The sequence below is a fragment of the Leuciscus leuciscus genome (genome assembly GCF_965113295.1).
Source record: "Leuciscus leuciscus genome assembly, chromosome: 4".
In the NCBI taxonomy this organism is placed as follows: domain Eukaryota; kingdom Metazoa; phylum Chordata; class Actinopteri; order Cypriniformes; family Leuciscidae; genus Leuciscus; species Leuciscus leuciscus.
In genome coordinates this window covers 30,496,653-30,513,052 of record NC_138728.1, presented here as the reverse complement: position 1 = coordinate 30,513,052, position 16,400 = coordinate 30,496,653, and the positions used below count along the sequence as shown (strand labels likewise).

Below are 16,400 nucleotides of genomic sequence, written 5' to 3'. Positions count from 1 at the left end.
CACTATTTTAATGTTGCTATGGGACAATGTGAGAGACACCTATTAACTTAAATATTAAAATATTATCATTACTATAGTGCAACAATAAAACAATAGATGGTTTAGACCTTTTAGTATTTATTGCACAGACCACAACTGGCCAACAAATAAGTCTAAAAATAAATTATGCTTCTTAAAGGAGCATTTCACCCATGGGAACATTGATCTTTATTGAAAGTGGGTCATATATGTAGTCGAAATGTAAAATACATTTTGAATTTGGTGCCTTCTTGACCGAGGAAAGAAAGAAAGTAACTTCAGGACGCATTTGTATGAAAGACAACAACTCCCACAATGCACCACATTGCACAGCTGCGCAAGCCACTCCCACTAATCCAGAACAGCATATGAATCACTCATCCGTCTATAAGGCTAGCTACCACCGGAGCTTGAAATTCATTTCACACAAAATGTCTAACGTTAGTTAGTTGGCGAACTCATTAGTGAATTACTCCTCATTTGTATTTCTTTCGAAGTGGTGTATTATTGCATGGTAACGTTACCGGGATGTTCAGTCAGATGCGGTGCGAAACTAGGATGGTTCACAACACAAACGTCCGTGTCCTCGTCTGATTCAGAGATTTCGTCCAGGAGAAATTGGCATCGTTTAAATTTTTTGCAGCAGACGGACTCTATCTCTGTGTTCGTAGTTGCATAGTGAGATCACCGGCGCCACCAGTCCGCCCCCAGCTCGAGCCAGTCTGGGCTTCTCGTCCGCGACAGGCAGGTCTTCTGCCTCGGCTGCTCTTCGCTATGCGGCTTGTAAAGGTAGCCACAAACACCTGATTCGAGCATCAGACTTCCGAAATCCTCTTCTTCTACATCATATTGAGTAACGTTACCCTCCGCTATTGTCATATCTTCACAGCTGGCTCCACAGTGCCTGTTAGCTTAGCTTCCAAACAAGATGGAGGATATTGCTTTTAGTTTCAGAAAGTGAAGTCCCACCCACTGATCTGTAATAGGCCTGTAGCGTGAGCGGGTCCCGCCCCCTGGAATAATGAGGAGCTAGTGTTTGTAGTCTGTACACTTTTCAATGAAATGTGACTTCCTGCTTATTATGACGCAAAATGATGATTTTTACGTCATAATAAGCAGGAAGTAAAACACTTAAATCCTTATTTCTCCCATCTCAGGGAAAAATTAATGAAAAATCCACGTTTATTATAATATATGACTGGGTTTCTAACAATACAAAGCTTAATGCAAATGGCTGAAGTGTCCCTTTAAGAAATGTACCAAAAATAAATAAATAGTAGCCTAATAAATATATATACATACACTAGTGCATATAATTAAAATGATAAAACTCACACACCTTTACAACTGGTACACATTCTGTATAGCCTACTTGAAGTATTTTCTTCCTCACAATAGTAAGTTTAACAAAAAGTGCTCTCAATATAATACTGAACAATGTATCAACATAAATAATAATAATACAATATAATCTTTTGGGGGTTTATTTTTATAACCTACAGAGAATGTCATCATCAGAGGTTATTTTAGCCAAATTCTAGTCGTGTTTGCCGCACGTGCTCACAACCGTCAAACAACTATGTTTGAACGTTCCCTGCAGGTTATTTTGGAGTTTATGTTATATAAACTAATTAAAACATTGCATATGATACCAATATGCTACAGATATTATTCAAATGCTGATATGTGTAATTTATTTATAAATGAAATATTTATGCTCGGACACATTCGGTCTCTGTCGCGCGCGTTCTCGGACACAATCGGTCTCTCTCGCGCACTGTCAAGCACGCTCGCGGCATTCGCCTCGCTTTTGTCGAGTCCCGCGCCTCATAAACACTCACACACCAGAGAAAAAACTTTGCAGCTCCTATGGCTGAGAGAGAGCCTACTCGGATGAAAACCGCTTCAGTGAGCAGTTGTAATGGAGGAAGCAGTAATTAGTTTGATTACTCGTTACTGAAAAAAATAACGCCGTTAGTAACGCCGTTTATTTATAACGCCGTTATTCCCATCACTGGTGAGAACATGGATCCATCGTGCCTTGTTACCACTGTGCAGGGTGGTGGTGGTGGTGTAATGGTGTGGGGTGTGGAACGGGAGCTTCGTGCCCTGGATGTGCAACCCACAAATCTCCATCAACTGCAAGATGCTATCCTATCCTATGGGCCAACATTTCTAAAGAATGCTTTCAGCACCTTGTTGAATCAATGCCACGTAGAATTAAGGCAGTTCTGAAGGCGAAAGGGGGTCAAACACAGTATTAGTATGGTGTTCCTAATAATCCTTTAGGTGAGTGTATATATATATATATATATATATATAAATAATGTATAATTTATTATCTATACTAACTCTTATTCCTACATATATTTATGTTCATCTATAATAGTCCTCCTACTGCATAACCATATTACTTTAGGCAATATCAGTTCAAATGTTTTTTTTCTATATGCTTAGTAAAGTTACTTTTCAGTTATTTTATATTATCCAATAAAATGGTGACTTTACATGTACATGACGCGTCTGACATCAAATGTTTTATTATTAAAATTGACTACAAGTCCAACGCATACTCGAATCCTTGATATTCGGCTGAGGGGAAAAGATCCCTGATGTAGTTCACTGCACAGGATGGGATCGGGATCCTATTCCTTCTTCCCAAATGCCCCCTCGTCCAAAGAGTGAACTGCCGGCACGCTGTTAACCTAAACAGTCTGAGAAAAGGATATAACAAGTTAGCCTAGCCTAGCCCAGTCGCCAATTCATAAAATACACTGTTACATACCTGCTACTTATGGGGCGCTCCAGCGTCTCAGCTCGGACATCCCTTAGAGATAGCATAGCCACCTCCAACACGTCTCTCTCACCGCACAGCATCCGAAATGAACGGTGCATGGTGATGCATTTTTCGTCGATCAATAAATGTTCCAGGTTGACCTCTCTGCAAATGATCGATTCCGGTGCAGTGTCCATGCTCCGGCAGCGGCCACACCCACACCAGTCACTTCCCCCCAAACGATCCTGTACTGTAGGTGGAGCCTGAAACTGATCGTCCTCCATGTGGTGGTAGTCAGATACTACTGGCCTGTCCCTCACAGGCTCAAATGCGTAAGCCATGCCATTAAAATTACTAATTTTCGTGTGTATAGGACCTGCAGCTGCAGCTGCCTATATACCTTTGCAGGTCCTACCATGCCAGTGACGTCATCAGAATTGCCAGCGTTCTTATACTAACAAACGCAATTTTTGTGTTGCTTAAAAAAAAGCTGTATTGATATTTTTTACAAAAAATGTTTGTGTAATTTACTTTTAATTGTCATAAACAACACGTTATCAATGTTGATTATTTCAGTTCAGTTCATCTTTAAAGGTGGGTTAAGTAGTTTTGGAAATATGCTGTTTGGAAGTTAGTCAGTCCACCGCAACAACAAATGTTTAGCCAATCAGCATTAGGGCCAGGGGTGATATGGTTGGGGTGTATGACAGTGGAGGAGAGAGAACGAGCAAAGGGGAGATTTGAACTGAAGAAAGACTGCAGAAATAGAGATGAGACGCAATACAAAAGAGAAAAGGGTTATGTATGGGCAAGAGCTTTAGGACCCGTGTTAATATTAGAAACGCTGTCCAGCGCCGGAGAGAGCTAAGTGGGAAGGCCTGAAAACAGACACAGAAAACAAACACTAGGTTTGAGTGTCTGGAGCTGCTGTGCTGGCAACTAACAACAAACACTTGTTTGTAATTACTATTGTGTATTGTACGTTAATTTTTTGTGCTTCCTTGTCATTCGTTCATCATCTGCGCTTTATTTTTCGTTAAACATTATTCTGTTGCGCTTCTGCTATGATAAACAAACATCCTCTCTTGGATTGCATGCGTAACGAAGGCCAGTTAGTGAGAGTCGCGCTGACGACTGCTAGTGAATGCGGTGTATACCATAATTATTAGTGCACTCGACTCGCTTGCAGGGGATCGACTCGGAGCAGGGCTGGTAGGATTGTTGGTTTAGAGGCGGAGCAATGAAGAAGGGTTTGTTTGTTTGGGTTGATTTCAAATATCAACATTGGCCAAACAGCATATTTCAAAAACGACTTACCCCACCTTTAAGGGATTGAAAGTAGAGAACACTTCAAGAAATCTAGTGATGGGTGCTTTTGAAACACTGCTTCATGAAGCTTTGAAACCTTTACGAATCTTCAAATCAGTGGTTCGGAGCATGTATCAAACTACCAAAGTCACATGATTTCAGTAAGCAATGCTTCAGGTCTGTTCAACTTGAAGAGTCTGATTTGAAAATCTCAGTTCCTGGGAGGGTCACTGTCTTGCAGAGTTTAACTCCAATGAGCTTCACAACACATGCCTGGAAGTCTCTAGTAATACCGAAGACATTAATTAGTTTGTTCAGGTGTGTTTAATTAGGGTTGGAGTTAAACTCTGCAGGACGGTGGCCCTCCAAGGAGCTGAGTTTGACACCCCCTGGCCCAAAGGTTCTTTCACTCATAACCAAAATTGCATGACTACGAATGCATGAGTCCAGTCTCCCTACATTCACTTCGACAGAAATTCTCGGTTGCGTCATGCAGACTTTGAAAAAACTCACTCTTGCTTGCTTGGTTTAATTGTTTGTTATAACGCCTTATAATTCATCTGTTGACAAGTGATATCCTTCATTAAACACAAAAAAATATAGAAAAACAAAAAGCTCACAGCAAAAGCATAGATTGACTACAGCATAATCACTTAATATTTCATTGGTTCTCTTTTGTTTTTGCATGTGTTAATTTTTTCTTTGTAACAGCCTGGACAAAAATAATGTCAGCACAATTTGGCATGTTTCATTGTGTTATCACAAATTAAACTATTGACTCCAAACACATCAACATATTATGCTTACAAAATCTTTAAAAAATGTTTAATAATTTGAATAAAGATTTTCCAAGACCGCACAACACTTTTGGCCACTACTGTGTGTAACAGGTTTATTTATTTAAATTTGACACAATAAGATTGAAAAACTGCTAAATGGATAGAGGTAACTCCTTTTGCTCTGAAAGCTAAACCCACAAAATACAGAAGAACCATAAGCTGTCAGTGGTTCTTGAGCAGTGGTTGTGCAAGTAGTTTGTTGGAACTGTGTGCTTCTGTTAACTAGTGCAAGTACATTTTCACACTATAACAGTGATTTATAGCTCAGAACTTAAAACAGGCTGTGTGACTATAAGGAATGTTCAGATCTGGCTCACATTCAGCTGCAGTGTGAACGCAGTCTTAGTTTTACACACATACGTATTTTCTGGTGCCATTTTAAATGGCCAAGCCATTTGAAACTCTTTCCGCACAAAGAACAAGAATAGGGTCTCACATATGCATGACTTTTCAGGTGTATCTGTAAGTGTAATGGCAAAATAAATGTTTTATCACACTGAACACAATTAAATGGCCTTTCACCAGAGTGAAGGTGCAAGTGATTATTGCTCCTTTTTCTAAACTTATTACCACCCTCAGAACACTGCCGTTTCTTTGCAGAATGAGTTTGGAAATCATGTTTCAAGTCTCTTTGATATGTGAAACTCTTTTCGTGCTGAAGACGCATGAAAGGCTTCTCTCCAGTGTGAAGCCTCATGTGAATCTCAAGGTTTTTATTGAATAGAAAACTCTTTCCACACTGGTGGCATTTAAAAGGCATCTCTCTGGAGTGAAAAATTGTGTGCCTGTCAAAGTGTTTCATGTCTGGAGAACTCATTCCACATTGAATCTTCACATGGGAATTAAGGGTCAATCTGAAACTCTTTCCACACTGTTCACATGCGTGTAGCTTCTCTCGAGTGTGAATTCTCATGTGTTTTTTAAGGTTTCCTTTTTGAGTGAAACTCTGTCCACACTGTTGGCAGGTGAAAGGACTCTCTCCAGTGTGAATTCTCATGTGAACTTTAAGGCTTCCTTTCTCAATGAAACTCTTCCAACACAGTTTGCAAGTGTGAGGCTTCTCTCCATTGTGAATTCTCAAGTGGGAATTAAGAGATTGTTTATGTGTAAAACTCTTTCCACACTGAGGGCAGGTGAAAGGTTTCTCTCCAGAGTGAACTCTCATGTGGCTTTCAAAGCTTCCTTTATGAAGGAAACATTTTCCACACAGTTTGCAGGTGAAAGGCTTCTCTCCAGTGTGAATTCTCATGTGCTTGTTAAGGTTTCCTTTTTGAGCGAAGCTTAATCCACATTGAGGGCATGTGAAAGGCTTCTCTCCAGTGTGAACTCTCATGTGGGAATTAAGGAGTCCTTTCCTTATAAATTTTTTCCCACACTGATGGCAGGTAAAAGAGCTCTTTTCGGTGTGAACTCTCATGTGGACTGTAAGGTTTGCTTTTTTCGTGAAACTTTTTCCACACTGTTGGCAGGTGAATGAGCTCTCTTCAGTGTGAACTCTCATGTGGACTTTAAGGCTTCCTTTTCGAGTAAAACTTTTCCCACATTGTTGGCAGGTGAAAGGCTTCTCTCCAGTGTGAATTCTCATGTGGACTTTTAGGTTTTCTTGTTGACTGAAACACCTTCCACACTGAGGGCAGGTGAAATCTTTTCTAGTTCCTGTCTGATGGTGGGTAAAATAGCTCTTTTCAGTGTGAACCTTCATATGGTTTGTAAGGTTTGCTTTTTGCTTGAAACTTTTTCCACACTGTTGGCATGTTAATGAGCTCTCTTCAGTGTGAATTTTCATGTGGACTTTAAGGCTTCCTTTTTGAGTGAAACTCTTTCCACATTGTTGGCAGGTGAAAGGCTTCTCTCCAGTGTGAATTCTCATGTGGACTGTAAGGCTTCCACGTTGACTGAAAAACTTTCCACACTGAAGGCAGGTAAAATCAATACAAGGTCTTGTCTTTTCTGCTCTTTTTAGTAAGGGAGTCTGTGAGCAACTAAACAATTTTTCTCCAGTTATGAAATCATCATATTTATCTTCCATATCATTCAGAACTTCAATCTCTTCTTTCAATGGCATCAGGTCTAAGGTGAAAGAGACAAATACAAGTTAACCACAGTTGAATGGCTTCAAAGATTTATGCTCCATCATAATACAGAAACTGCACTTACAGCTACAGCAGTTACAGCTCTCTTTAAGTGCTATTAGATCTTTCAACAACATAGACCATGGCATTATCTTGAGTCTCTTGAGAATTATGTTGGCATTTGTGGACAAAAATGACCATGATTTAAGTCCTATCTAAATGCTACCACTCATCAAACAATGAAAATCTCAAACACAAGGATGGTGTGCCACTGGGCTCAGTATTAGGTCCTCTGTTTTTCCACAGCTTGGCTTAGAGCGATCTGTGTTTCTCTCACACAGATGCAAAGAGAAAACAAGAGTCTTAAATACCATATAATTTACAGTCGACATGTAAGTGATCATCTTTGTTTTTTTTTCCTTTTCAAAATGAATACTTTTGTTAAAAAAAACAAAAAACATTTCAGCCTTTAAAGAACCAGATATACTTCAAGTGAATTCAAAGAGCAAACTGGTGTGATGTAAATTGAAGCAAAATCAGGCCATAACGAAGTTCATTTGGAGATAGTTTCGGGAACTTTGTGGAAAAGTTCGCTCTAGCTGGTAAACACCTTCAAACTACCATTGGTCTGCAGCAATTACTTAATAGGTAGTTGTGCGCTGAGGCTTCGCATTCTTTGATGAGTTTCTTTTCTTCTCTTTTTCTCCATTTCATCTGTTTGGTCCATCGAGGTCAGATGTCCACAAGTACACATATTGAGAGCCGTTTTATAATATGAAATTAAACTGTAATTCTAATTGAAAACGACACAGTTTCCCACGTATAATACTATAAAGCTGCTTGCTTTAAAGAAATCTATTGTATAAAGTGTTATATAAATTAACATGACATTACTGATCTGTCTAATTGCAGAGCTTGTGCAAACATATCTGTATGGCTCTATGCTTTCTAAACTGCTGTCATAACTGTTTTGTGTTTAACTTGTTATTGAGAGAAAAGCATGCAGCACATCGGGATGTTCACTAGCAGTATTCCGTTGGTCTTGTATTTCATACTTCTTTTTACCCCCAAGCAAAGAACTTCGCTGTGAGTATATCAGGGGTCTCATTTACAAAACTGTGCGTAGGATCCTTACTAAAAGTGTACGTGCGCCCGAAAGCCAAAAATGGCGCACGCCAGAAAATATTCAGACTTATAAAACCGTTCGTATGCCAGAACCTGTGCAAGATTCCTTTTATAAATCCCAGTCAGCGGAAAATTGCGCGCACACGTCTCCTCCCTGAAATAACCGTATATGGAGCTTACAACGCGTAGTTTTACTATGCATATCCTCATTTGGAAATCATTTGCATATGATTATTCATCCACGTGATACCATGTTTAACGGTACAAGACATTAGGAAAATATGAAATACGGATGTGCCGTTACAGTATCATTGATAAAAATCATTTAGTAGCCTATCCTTGTCTTGTTTTTGAATAAATAAAAAAAATAGTGTAAAATACATTGCAGAGAAAGTTGTTCTCAATCTTTTCCACTGGCCAAATTGTATTTTTAATTGATTTATATCTGATCAAAAGTTTAAGACCATAGCCGTAAAAAGGTAAAATCTGCACAAAAATATGGCTTTCATGTCATTGTTCTTCAGGCAGTCCTACTGTCACAATCTCCTGATGGCAAAGGCAAAAAGGCTTTCTCTCTTTGAACGTGGCAGGATTGTTGAGCTGCACAAGCAAGGGCTCTTGCAACGTGCCATTGCTGCCAAGGTTGGACGCAGTAAGAGAGTCATTTTACATTTCTTAAAAGATTCTAAGAGTTATGGGACAAAAAAAGTCAAGTGGTAGACCCAAAAAAATTTCACCTGAACTGAGCAGGAGGATCCGACGGGTTGTTCGTGCAGACACAGGTCTATCCTCGACCCAAATGAACGCCCTTACTGATGCTGACTGCAGCCCAATAACCATAAGACGTCATCTGCGAGAGAAGGGCTTCAAGAACAAAAACTGTCTTCAAAGGCCACGTCTCCTCCCACGCCACAAACTTGCCCGTTTGGAATTTGCAAGGGAGCACCAAACATGAGACATCGAAAGGTGGAAGAAAGTTTTATTCTCTGACGAGAATTTTTTTTACCTCGATGGTCCTGATGGCTTCCAACATTACTGGTTGGATAGGGAGATCCCACCGGAGATGTTTTCTACGCAGCACAGTGGAGGAGGCTCCATCATGATCTGGGGTGCTTTTTTCTTCAATGTGAAACTCTTTTGGACCATCCTGCATGTTCCCCTGATCTAAATCCCATTGAGAACATTTGGGGATGGATGGCAAGGGAAGTTTACAAAAACGGACGTCAGTTCCAGATCGTGGATGCCCTTCGTGAAGCCATCTTCACCACATGGAGCAACGTTCCCACCAGCCTCCTGGAAACAGTCGCATCAAGCATGCCGAAACAAGTGTTTGAAGTGAACAACAAGAACTGTGGGGCTACTCACTATGGAGTCCTTTTTTGACACTTTTAGTTCTGTTGTGGCTTTATTTTTTGGGCTATGGTCTTAAACTTTTGATCAGCTGATGAACAGCCTGTTTGAGTTTAAATGCAAATAATGTTTAAATTGCCTACTCTCTATTTGTTGTCTCTTGCTCCTGTTTCCTCTTTTGGCATTTTGAAGCAGTACTTCTACTACTAGCGGTACAACCCGGTCATGATTCACCAGCGCGAAATGCAAATACTTGCAATGTTTCCCCCGATCTTAAGATTTTGTTCAGGAGTGTAAATATACACATACATACATACATACACACAGGGTCTGAAATTAACACCCACCAAACGCCAAATGCGGGTAGATTTTCCGTTTAGCGAGTAAATCTCAAAAGGCTATCCGCCACACTGGCGGGTGAATGTTCATAACAAAATAGTAATGTAATAAAATGTTTATTAGCACTTGCTCTCCCGTGGCGTCTATTGTTGCTATGCAACCATGAACAGAGGGGCGCCTGGAAAACAAGTGCACTGCGTCGCTTCTATTATGAGCGCGCTTGCCGCGCACCTACATTTGAAATTACGAATTTGTACGCGCAAAAAACACGCTGTGTGAACACGGCCCCTTATGTCAACGTGACATTAGCCTAATCCAAAATATTTCCATATTTCCATACCACATTAGAGACGCAGGTCGCCATGTCTCAGTGTTTTTATGAAAAGGACGCAACTGTGCACCTTTCAGACAGCGCATCAAGAACCGGATTAACCCGAAGAAAAGCTACTTAAGAAAAGCTGGTACCGTAACAGTTAAATTTTTTTTGTACCGACTTGGTACCGAAGTACCGGGTATTTTGACAATACTAAATCAGAATGATTTCATTCTGATCGAAACAAAAAATTACCATGTAAATGTGGCTACTGACAGCGCCTACGCAGATATAAATGTTCACTGTGATCTCACTTGACAAAGGTTTAAGACAAATCGTTGTCATTTAGGAAAATATGGGTATTTGAATCGAGATCAAAATCTTTCAACAATTGCAGCTCTAATTTCTAATAATATATGTGGCTCTGTATATTTCTGATATGTAGAGAAACATTACACTTAATTCAGAATCCTAACTTCACGTAGTATTAAAATAGTTTGCAAAAATTAAAATTAGTCCATGATTTACTCACTTGTGAAAGAGGTTTTAGTACCATGAAACAGGTGAAAACCGATTGGCGCTCCAACCTAAAGTCTGATACACTGTCAGATCTCCTTATGGTCCAGCTGTCCTCTCCAGAGATCAGGGAGTATGATCCAAGCAAAGCTGTGATGCTGTGGCACCAAGACTCTGTCAGGAGTAGGAGGCCAGAATTCATGGACCATGCAAAAGGGGTAATTGCGGTAGAGAGTGAGGAGTCGGATGAGGTTTAAGTTCATTAGATTAAGCATCTGATAGTTTAACCTTTTCCAAAATCTTCAAATGTACTGTTATGAGCACTAGTTCCATGCTCACATCTTCCATGTCTTACCATTTGTTGCTCTGTTTTGACTTCTATGTACTCTTCTTCATTATATCTGACATGTTTCATTTGTTTTCATTGTGTGCCTACTGTTTGGCATTTTTGCACTCTGTACAGCACTTTTGGTCAACTACAGTTTCTACAGGTGCTGGTCATATAATATAGTTGATTTATTTCAGTAATTCCATTCAAAAAGTGAAACTTGTATAATGTATACATTCATTACACACAGACTGATATATTTCAAGTGTTTATTTCTTTTAATTTTGATGATTATAACTGACAACTAATGAAAACCCCAAATTCAGTATCTCAGAAAATTTGAATATTGTGAAAAGGTTCAATATTGAAGACACCTGGTGCCACACTCTAATCAGCTAATTAACTCAAAACACCTGCAAAGGCCTTTAAATGGTCTCTCAGTCTAGTTCTGTAGGCTACACAATCATGGGGAAGACTGCTGACTTGACAGTTGTCCAAAAGACGACCATTGACACCTTTCACAAGGAGGGCAAGACACAAAAGGTAATTGCTAAAGAGGCTGGCTGTTCACAGAGCTCTGTGTCCAAGCACATTAATAGAGAGGCGAAGGGAAGGAAAAGATGTGGTAGAAAAAAAGTGTACAAGCAATAGGGATAACCGCACCCTGGAGAGGATAGTGAAACAAAATCCATTCAAAAATGTGGGGGAGATTCACAAAGAGTGGACTGCAGCTGGAGTCAGTGCTTCAAGCTTGAATGGATTTTGTTGGGCAGTCATGGCCTAGTGGTTAGGGAGTTGGACTGGTAACCCAAAGGTTGCTGGTTCGATTCCAGAACCGGTGGGAAATGACTGAGGTGCCCTTGAGCAAGGCACCTAACCCCTAATCGCTCCCCGGGCGCCACACAAAGGCTGCCCGCTGCTCTGGGTGTGTATTCACGTTTGCAGTGTGTGTGTTAACTACTCACTACTCTGCTCCTAATGTGTGTGCATTAACTTGGATGGGTTAAATGCAGAGGTCAAATTCCAAGTATGGCCGTACCATACTTGGCCGTAACGTGTCACTTTCACTTTCACTTTCACTTTCAAGAACCACCACGCACAGACGTATGCAAGACATGGGTTTCAGCTGTCGCATTCCTTGTGTCAAGCCACTCTTGAACAAGACACAGCATCAGAAGCACAGAATCCACGTTGCTTGAAGTCCAGTGTAAAGTTTCCACAGTCAGTGATGGTTTGGGGTGCCATGTCATCCGCTGGTGTTGGTCCACTGTGTTTTCTGAGGTCCAAGTTCAACGCAGCCGTCTACCAGGAAGTTTTAGAGCACTTCATGCTTCCTGCTGCTGACCAACTTTATGGAGATGCAGATTTCATTTTCCAACAGGACTTGGCACCTGCACACAGTGCCAAAGCTACCAGTACCTGGTTTAAGGGCCATGGTATCCCTGTTCTTAATTGGCCAGCAAACTCGCCTGACCTTAACCCTATAGAAAACCTATGGGGTATTGTGAAGAGGAAGATGCGATACGCCAGACCCAACAATGCAGAAGAGCTGAAGGCCATTATCAGAGTAACCTGGGCTCTCATAACACCTGAGCAGTGCCACAGACTGATCGACTCTATGCCACACCGCATTGCTGCAGTAATTCAGGCAAAAGGAACCCCAAATAAGTATTGAGTGCTGTACATGCTCATACTTTTCATGTTCACTGGCCAATACTTTTCAGTTGGCTAGCATTTCTAAAAATCCTTTTTTTGTATTGGTCTTAAGTAATATTCTAATTTTCTGAGATACTGAATTTGGGATTTTCATTAGTTGTCAGTTATAATCATCAAAATTAAAAGAAATAAACATTTAAAATATAGCAGTCTGTGTAATGAATGAATATAATATTCAAGTTTCACTTTTTGAATGGAATTACTGAATTAAAACAACTTTTTCATGATATTCTAATTATATGACCAGCACCTGTATAAGTGCTTTACAAATAAAGTTGATTACATTTTGATCAATATATAGATTTTTATTATTATACATTTCAAATTTTGCTCTGGACAATTTTTTATGTTTGTATTCAACATCATACCTTATTATCTCAATTAAGGCCCTGTCCACACGGAGACGCGTTTCGCTGTATACGTATACATTTTTTATCGTATTGGTGTTTCGTCCACACGGATCCGGCGTTTTCGGAGACTGAAACCGCTATTTTTTGAAACCGGGTCCCAAGGTGGATAAATCTGAAAACGCCGCCCTTGCGTTTTCGTGTGTACGGCCAATCCGTATATTTTGCGAAACGATGATGTCATCACACCAAGTGTCAACTAGTCAGACACCGTTAAGTCACAGCAACTACATTTATGGTTTTTCATATTGTTCAACAAAGCTCTTGATTAAAAAAGAAAAAAGAAAAAAAGAAGCTACTGTGCCTAATATTATTGTTGTATACAGCGCGCAAGGTTTATGCGCGAGCTCCAAGTCTTCTTCTCCGTTTTTAGTGTATGTCTGTGGCAGAATTCCAGCGCCACATACTGGTCTGGCATGTATACTACATCGTTTTGAGTCGGTTTCAGTGGTTTCGTGTGTACGCAGATATTTCTTGAGACGACGCCGTTTACGGAAAAAAAATTTTGAACGAAAAAAAAAAATATCGGATAGGGAAAGCTCTGGCTTCGTGTGGATGTGGCCTAAATGTACTGCAATTAATGTATATGTGGAAAAAAAAGGCTGTTTATTATTTTGGCCGGTAAAAAATATGCTTGGCTGGTGGATTTTTTCATCTACCAGTCCCTGTGGCAGGTGAGCCAAAAAGTTAATTTCGGACCCTGCATACACATACATTCATATACATGCATGCATATACACACATATACATCCATACAAATGAGCAGATTCAAGCCCAGCTTCAAGCCCAGAAGTTTCCAAGCAGCACAGCAGTAATGACTTTATGAACTTCACTTATAAGATTGATAATATCAGGGAGAAAATTATAACCATGCAACCGTCTACTACAGTATCGCATCAGGCAGTGCACTGTAGTCTCCCTAAGGAAAAATTAGATTCATTCATTGCTATAGAAGAGGAAGAATTCGCTAAACTCGTTAAATCATCTAAATCGACAACATGTATGTTAGACCCTATACCGACTAAGCTATTGAAAGAGATTCTTCCAGAGGTCATAGATCCTCTTCTTAATATCATTAATTCATCTTTGTCATTAGGATACATACCAAAAACGTATAAGTTTAAGCTGGCTATGAATGATTAAACCGCTTGTTAAAAAAACACAACTTGAATTTGATCATACAGAATTAGTCAATTACAGGCCGATTTTGAATCTATCTTTTCTGTCAAAGATACTAGAAAAGGCGGTCTTCCTCACAACTATGTTTCTTTTTAGAAAGAAATGGTATCTGCAAGGATTTTCAGACAGGATTTAGACCGTACCATAGTACTGAGACAGCTCTCATTAGAGTTACAAATAATTTGCTCCTATCATCCGATCGCGGTTGTATCTCGCTATTAGTGTTACTCAATCTTAGTGCTGCATTTGATACTATTGACCACAACATTCTTTTAAATAGACTCAAATTATGTTGGCATGGAATTGCATTAGCATGGTTTAAATCATACTTATCTGACCATTATCAGTTTGTAGCAGTAAATGAAGAGATGTCTTATCGATCAAAAGTTCAGTATGGCGTACCACAAGGCTCAGTACTAGGACCGTTGCTTTTCACTCTGTACATGCTACCCTTGGGAGATATCATTAGGAAGCATGGAATTAGTTTTCACTGTTATGCTGATGATACTCAGCTGTATATTTCTTCACTCACTGACGAAACTTACCAATTCACAAAATTAACGGAATGCATAGCTGATATAAAAAATTGGCTGACTAGTAATTTCCTACTACTTAATTCAGAAAAAACAGAGATTCTAATTATTGGACAAAAAACGTCCTAACGTAATAACCTAGAATACTGTCTAACACTTGATGGCTGCTCTGTCAAGTCTTCATCGTCGGTTAGGAACCTGGGTGTGCTCTTTAATACCAACATTTAATTTGAAAGTCACATGTCTAGTATCTGTAAAACCACATTTTTCCATCTTAAAAATATATCCAAATTATGTCATATGCTCTCATTGACAAATGCGGAACAATTAGTTCATGTGTTCATGCCATCAAGGCTAGATTATTGTAATGCTATTATGGGTGGTTGCCCTGCATGCTTAATAAACAAATTACAGCTGGTCTAAAACACAGCAGCTCGAGTTCTTACCAGAACCAGGAAGTATGACCATATTAGCCCAGTTCTGTCAACACTGCATTGGCTCCCTATTAAACATTGTATACATTTTAAAATATTGCTGATTACTTACAAAGCACTAAATGGTTTGGCTCCGAAGTACTTGAGCGAGCTCTTAAAGCATTATACTGATACTGTATAATCACAGAAAATGAAACCGTGTATTCCAGCAAATAAAACAATACTGACTTAAGAAAATGCAATAAAAACAGTATTACGCAAAAAAACAAAACAATACTGACATGAAAATTTCAGTAATCAGATAAAGCCCAATTAACATACACCAACTCTATACAAGCACTTAAAGGTACCGTATGTAAGAAATATATTTCAATTAATCATAAAATTGCCCTAATATGTCACTAGACATTAAGAAATCATGTTCATTTCAAATACTTATATCACTGACAACAGTAGTATGGCTAGGATATTGTCATTTAAAAAGTGGACTTGCAGCCCTCAACTGATGTTGATGTTGTCATTTTGTGTTTTGGCCTGAAGCGCCTCCCTCCACCATCTACCAATCACGAAGTCAGTAGTGTTTCGGGATCCGGGTTGCCAGCTTTGCTCTAACCTACCCTAACTCTAGTCGGATAAAAATGTCTAACGTTAATAAATCCAAAAGACCTCGTTACAATTCAGAAATTCTTCGTGACAAAGTCCGAAATAAAACCAGAATTTGTATTGGAGATGCTTTTGACAGATGGAGACGGCTGAAAACGGAGAAGAATTTTAAAACAGACGCCAACGTTGCTAATTTTCTCCTGGACAGGTAAGATTCATCTATGCTTGGATAACTTGTACTTGATGTCAATGGACATTTCATATAACGTTATTCATGACAGTCGAACAAAGTTATGCATGCTCGTGCAAAGTAACGTAACAGCTCACATGGACGTATGCTAACATTAGCAATGCATTATAGGAGCCCGTTTCTCTGTACTTATGCTGAGACGCTGAGGAAAACAACATTAGCACACCCATTAACTTATGGCAATTTGAAACGTAACTTAATTGAGACAGCAGCCTAACTTTACCTCAGAAAAAAATTATTCGTCATTCGTTCTTCTAAGTTACACATGCTGCAAGTTGACCTATATGACCATTG

At 39.5% G+C, this 16,400-nt stretch overlaps 1 protein-coding gene across 2 annotated transcripts in view; it reads right to left on the bottom strand.

The window, feature by feature from the left end:
• Nucleotides 1–16,400, bottom strand: part of LOC309497634 (uncharacterized protein) — a 141,478-nt gene that overhangs the window by 116,827 nt on the left and 8,251 nt on the right. Inside the window, exon 3 of one of the 2 annotated variants that reach the window (XM_082167918.1) lies at nucleotides 4,965–7,011. The exons of the other annotated variant lie outside the window; for it this stretch is intronic. Within the exon in view, the coding sequence (XP_082024044.1) occupies nucleotides 5,261–7,011 (1,751 nt within the window). The 3' untranslated portion in view covers nucleotides 4,965–5,260. Of the gene's footprint in view, nucleotides 1–4,964; nucleotides 7,012–16,400 lie in introns of those variants that run through there. 2 annotated transcript variants of the gene reach the window in all.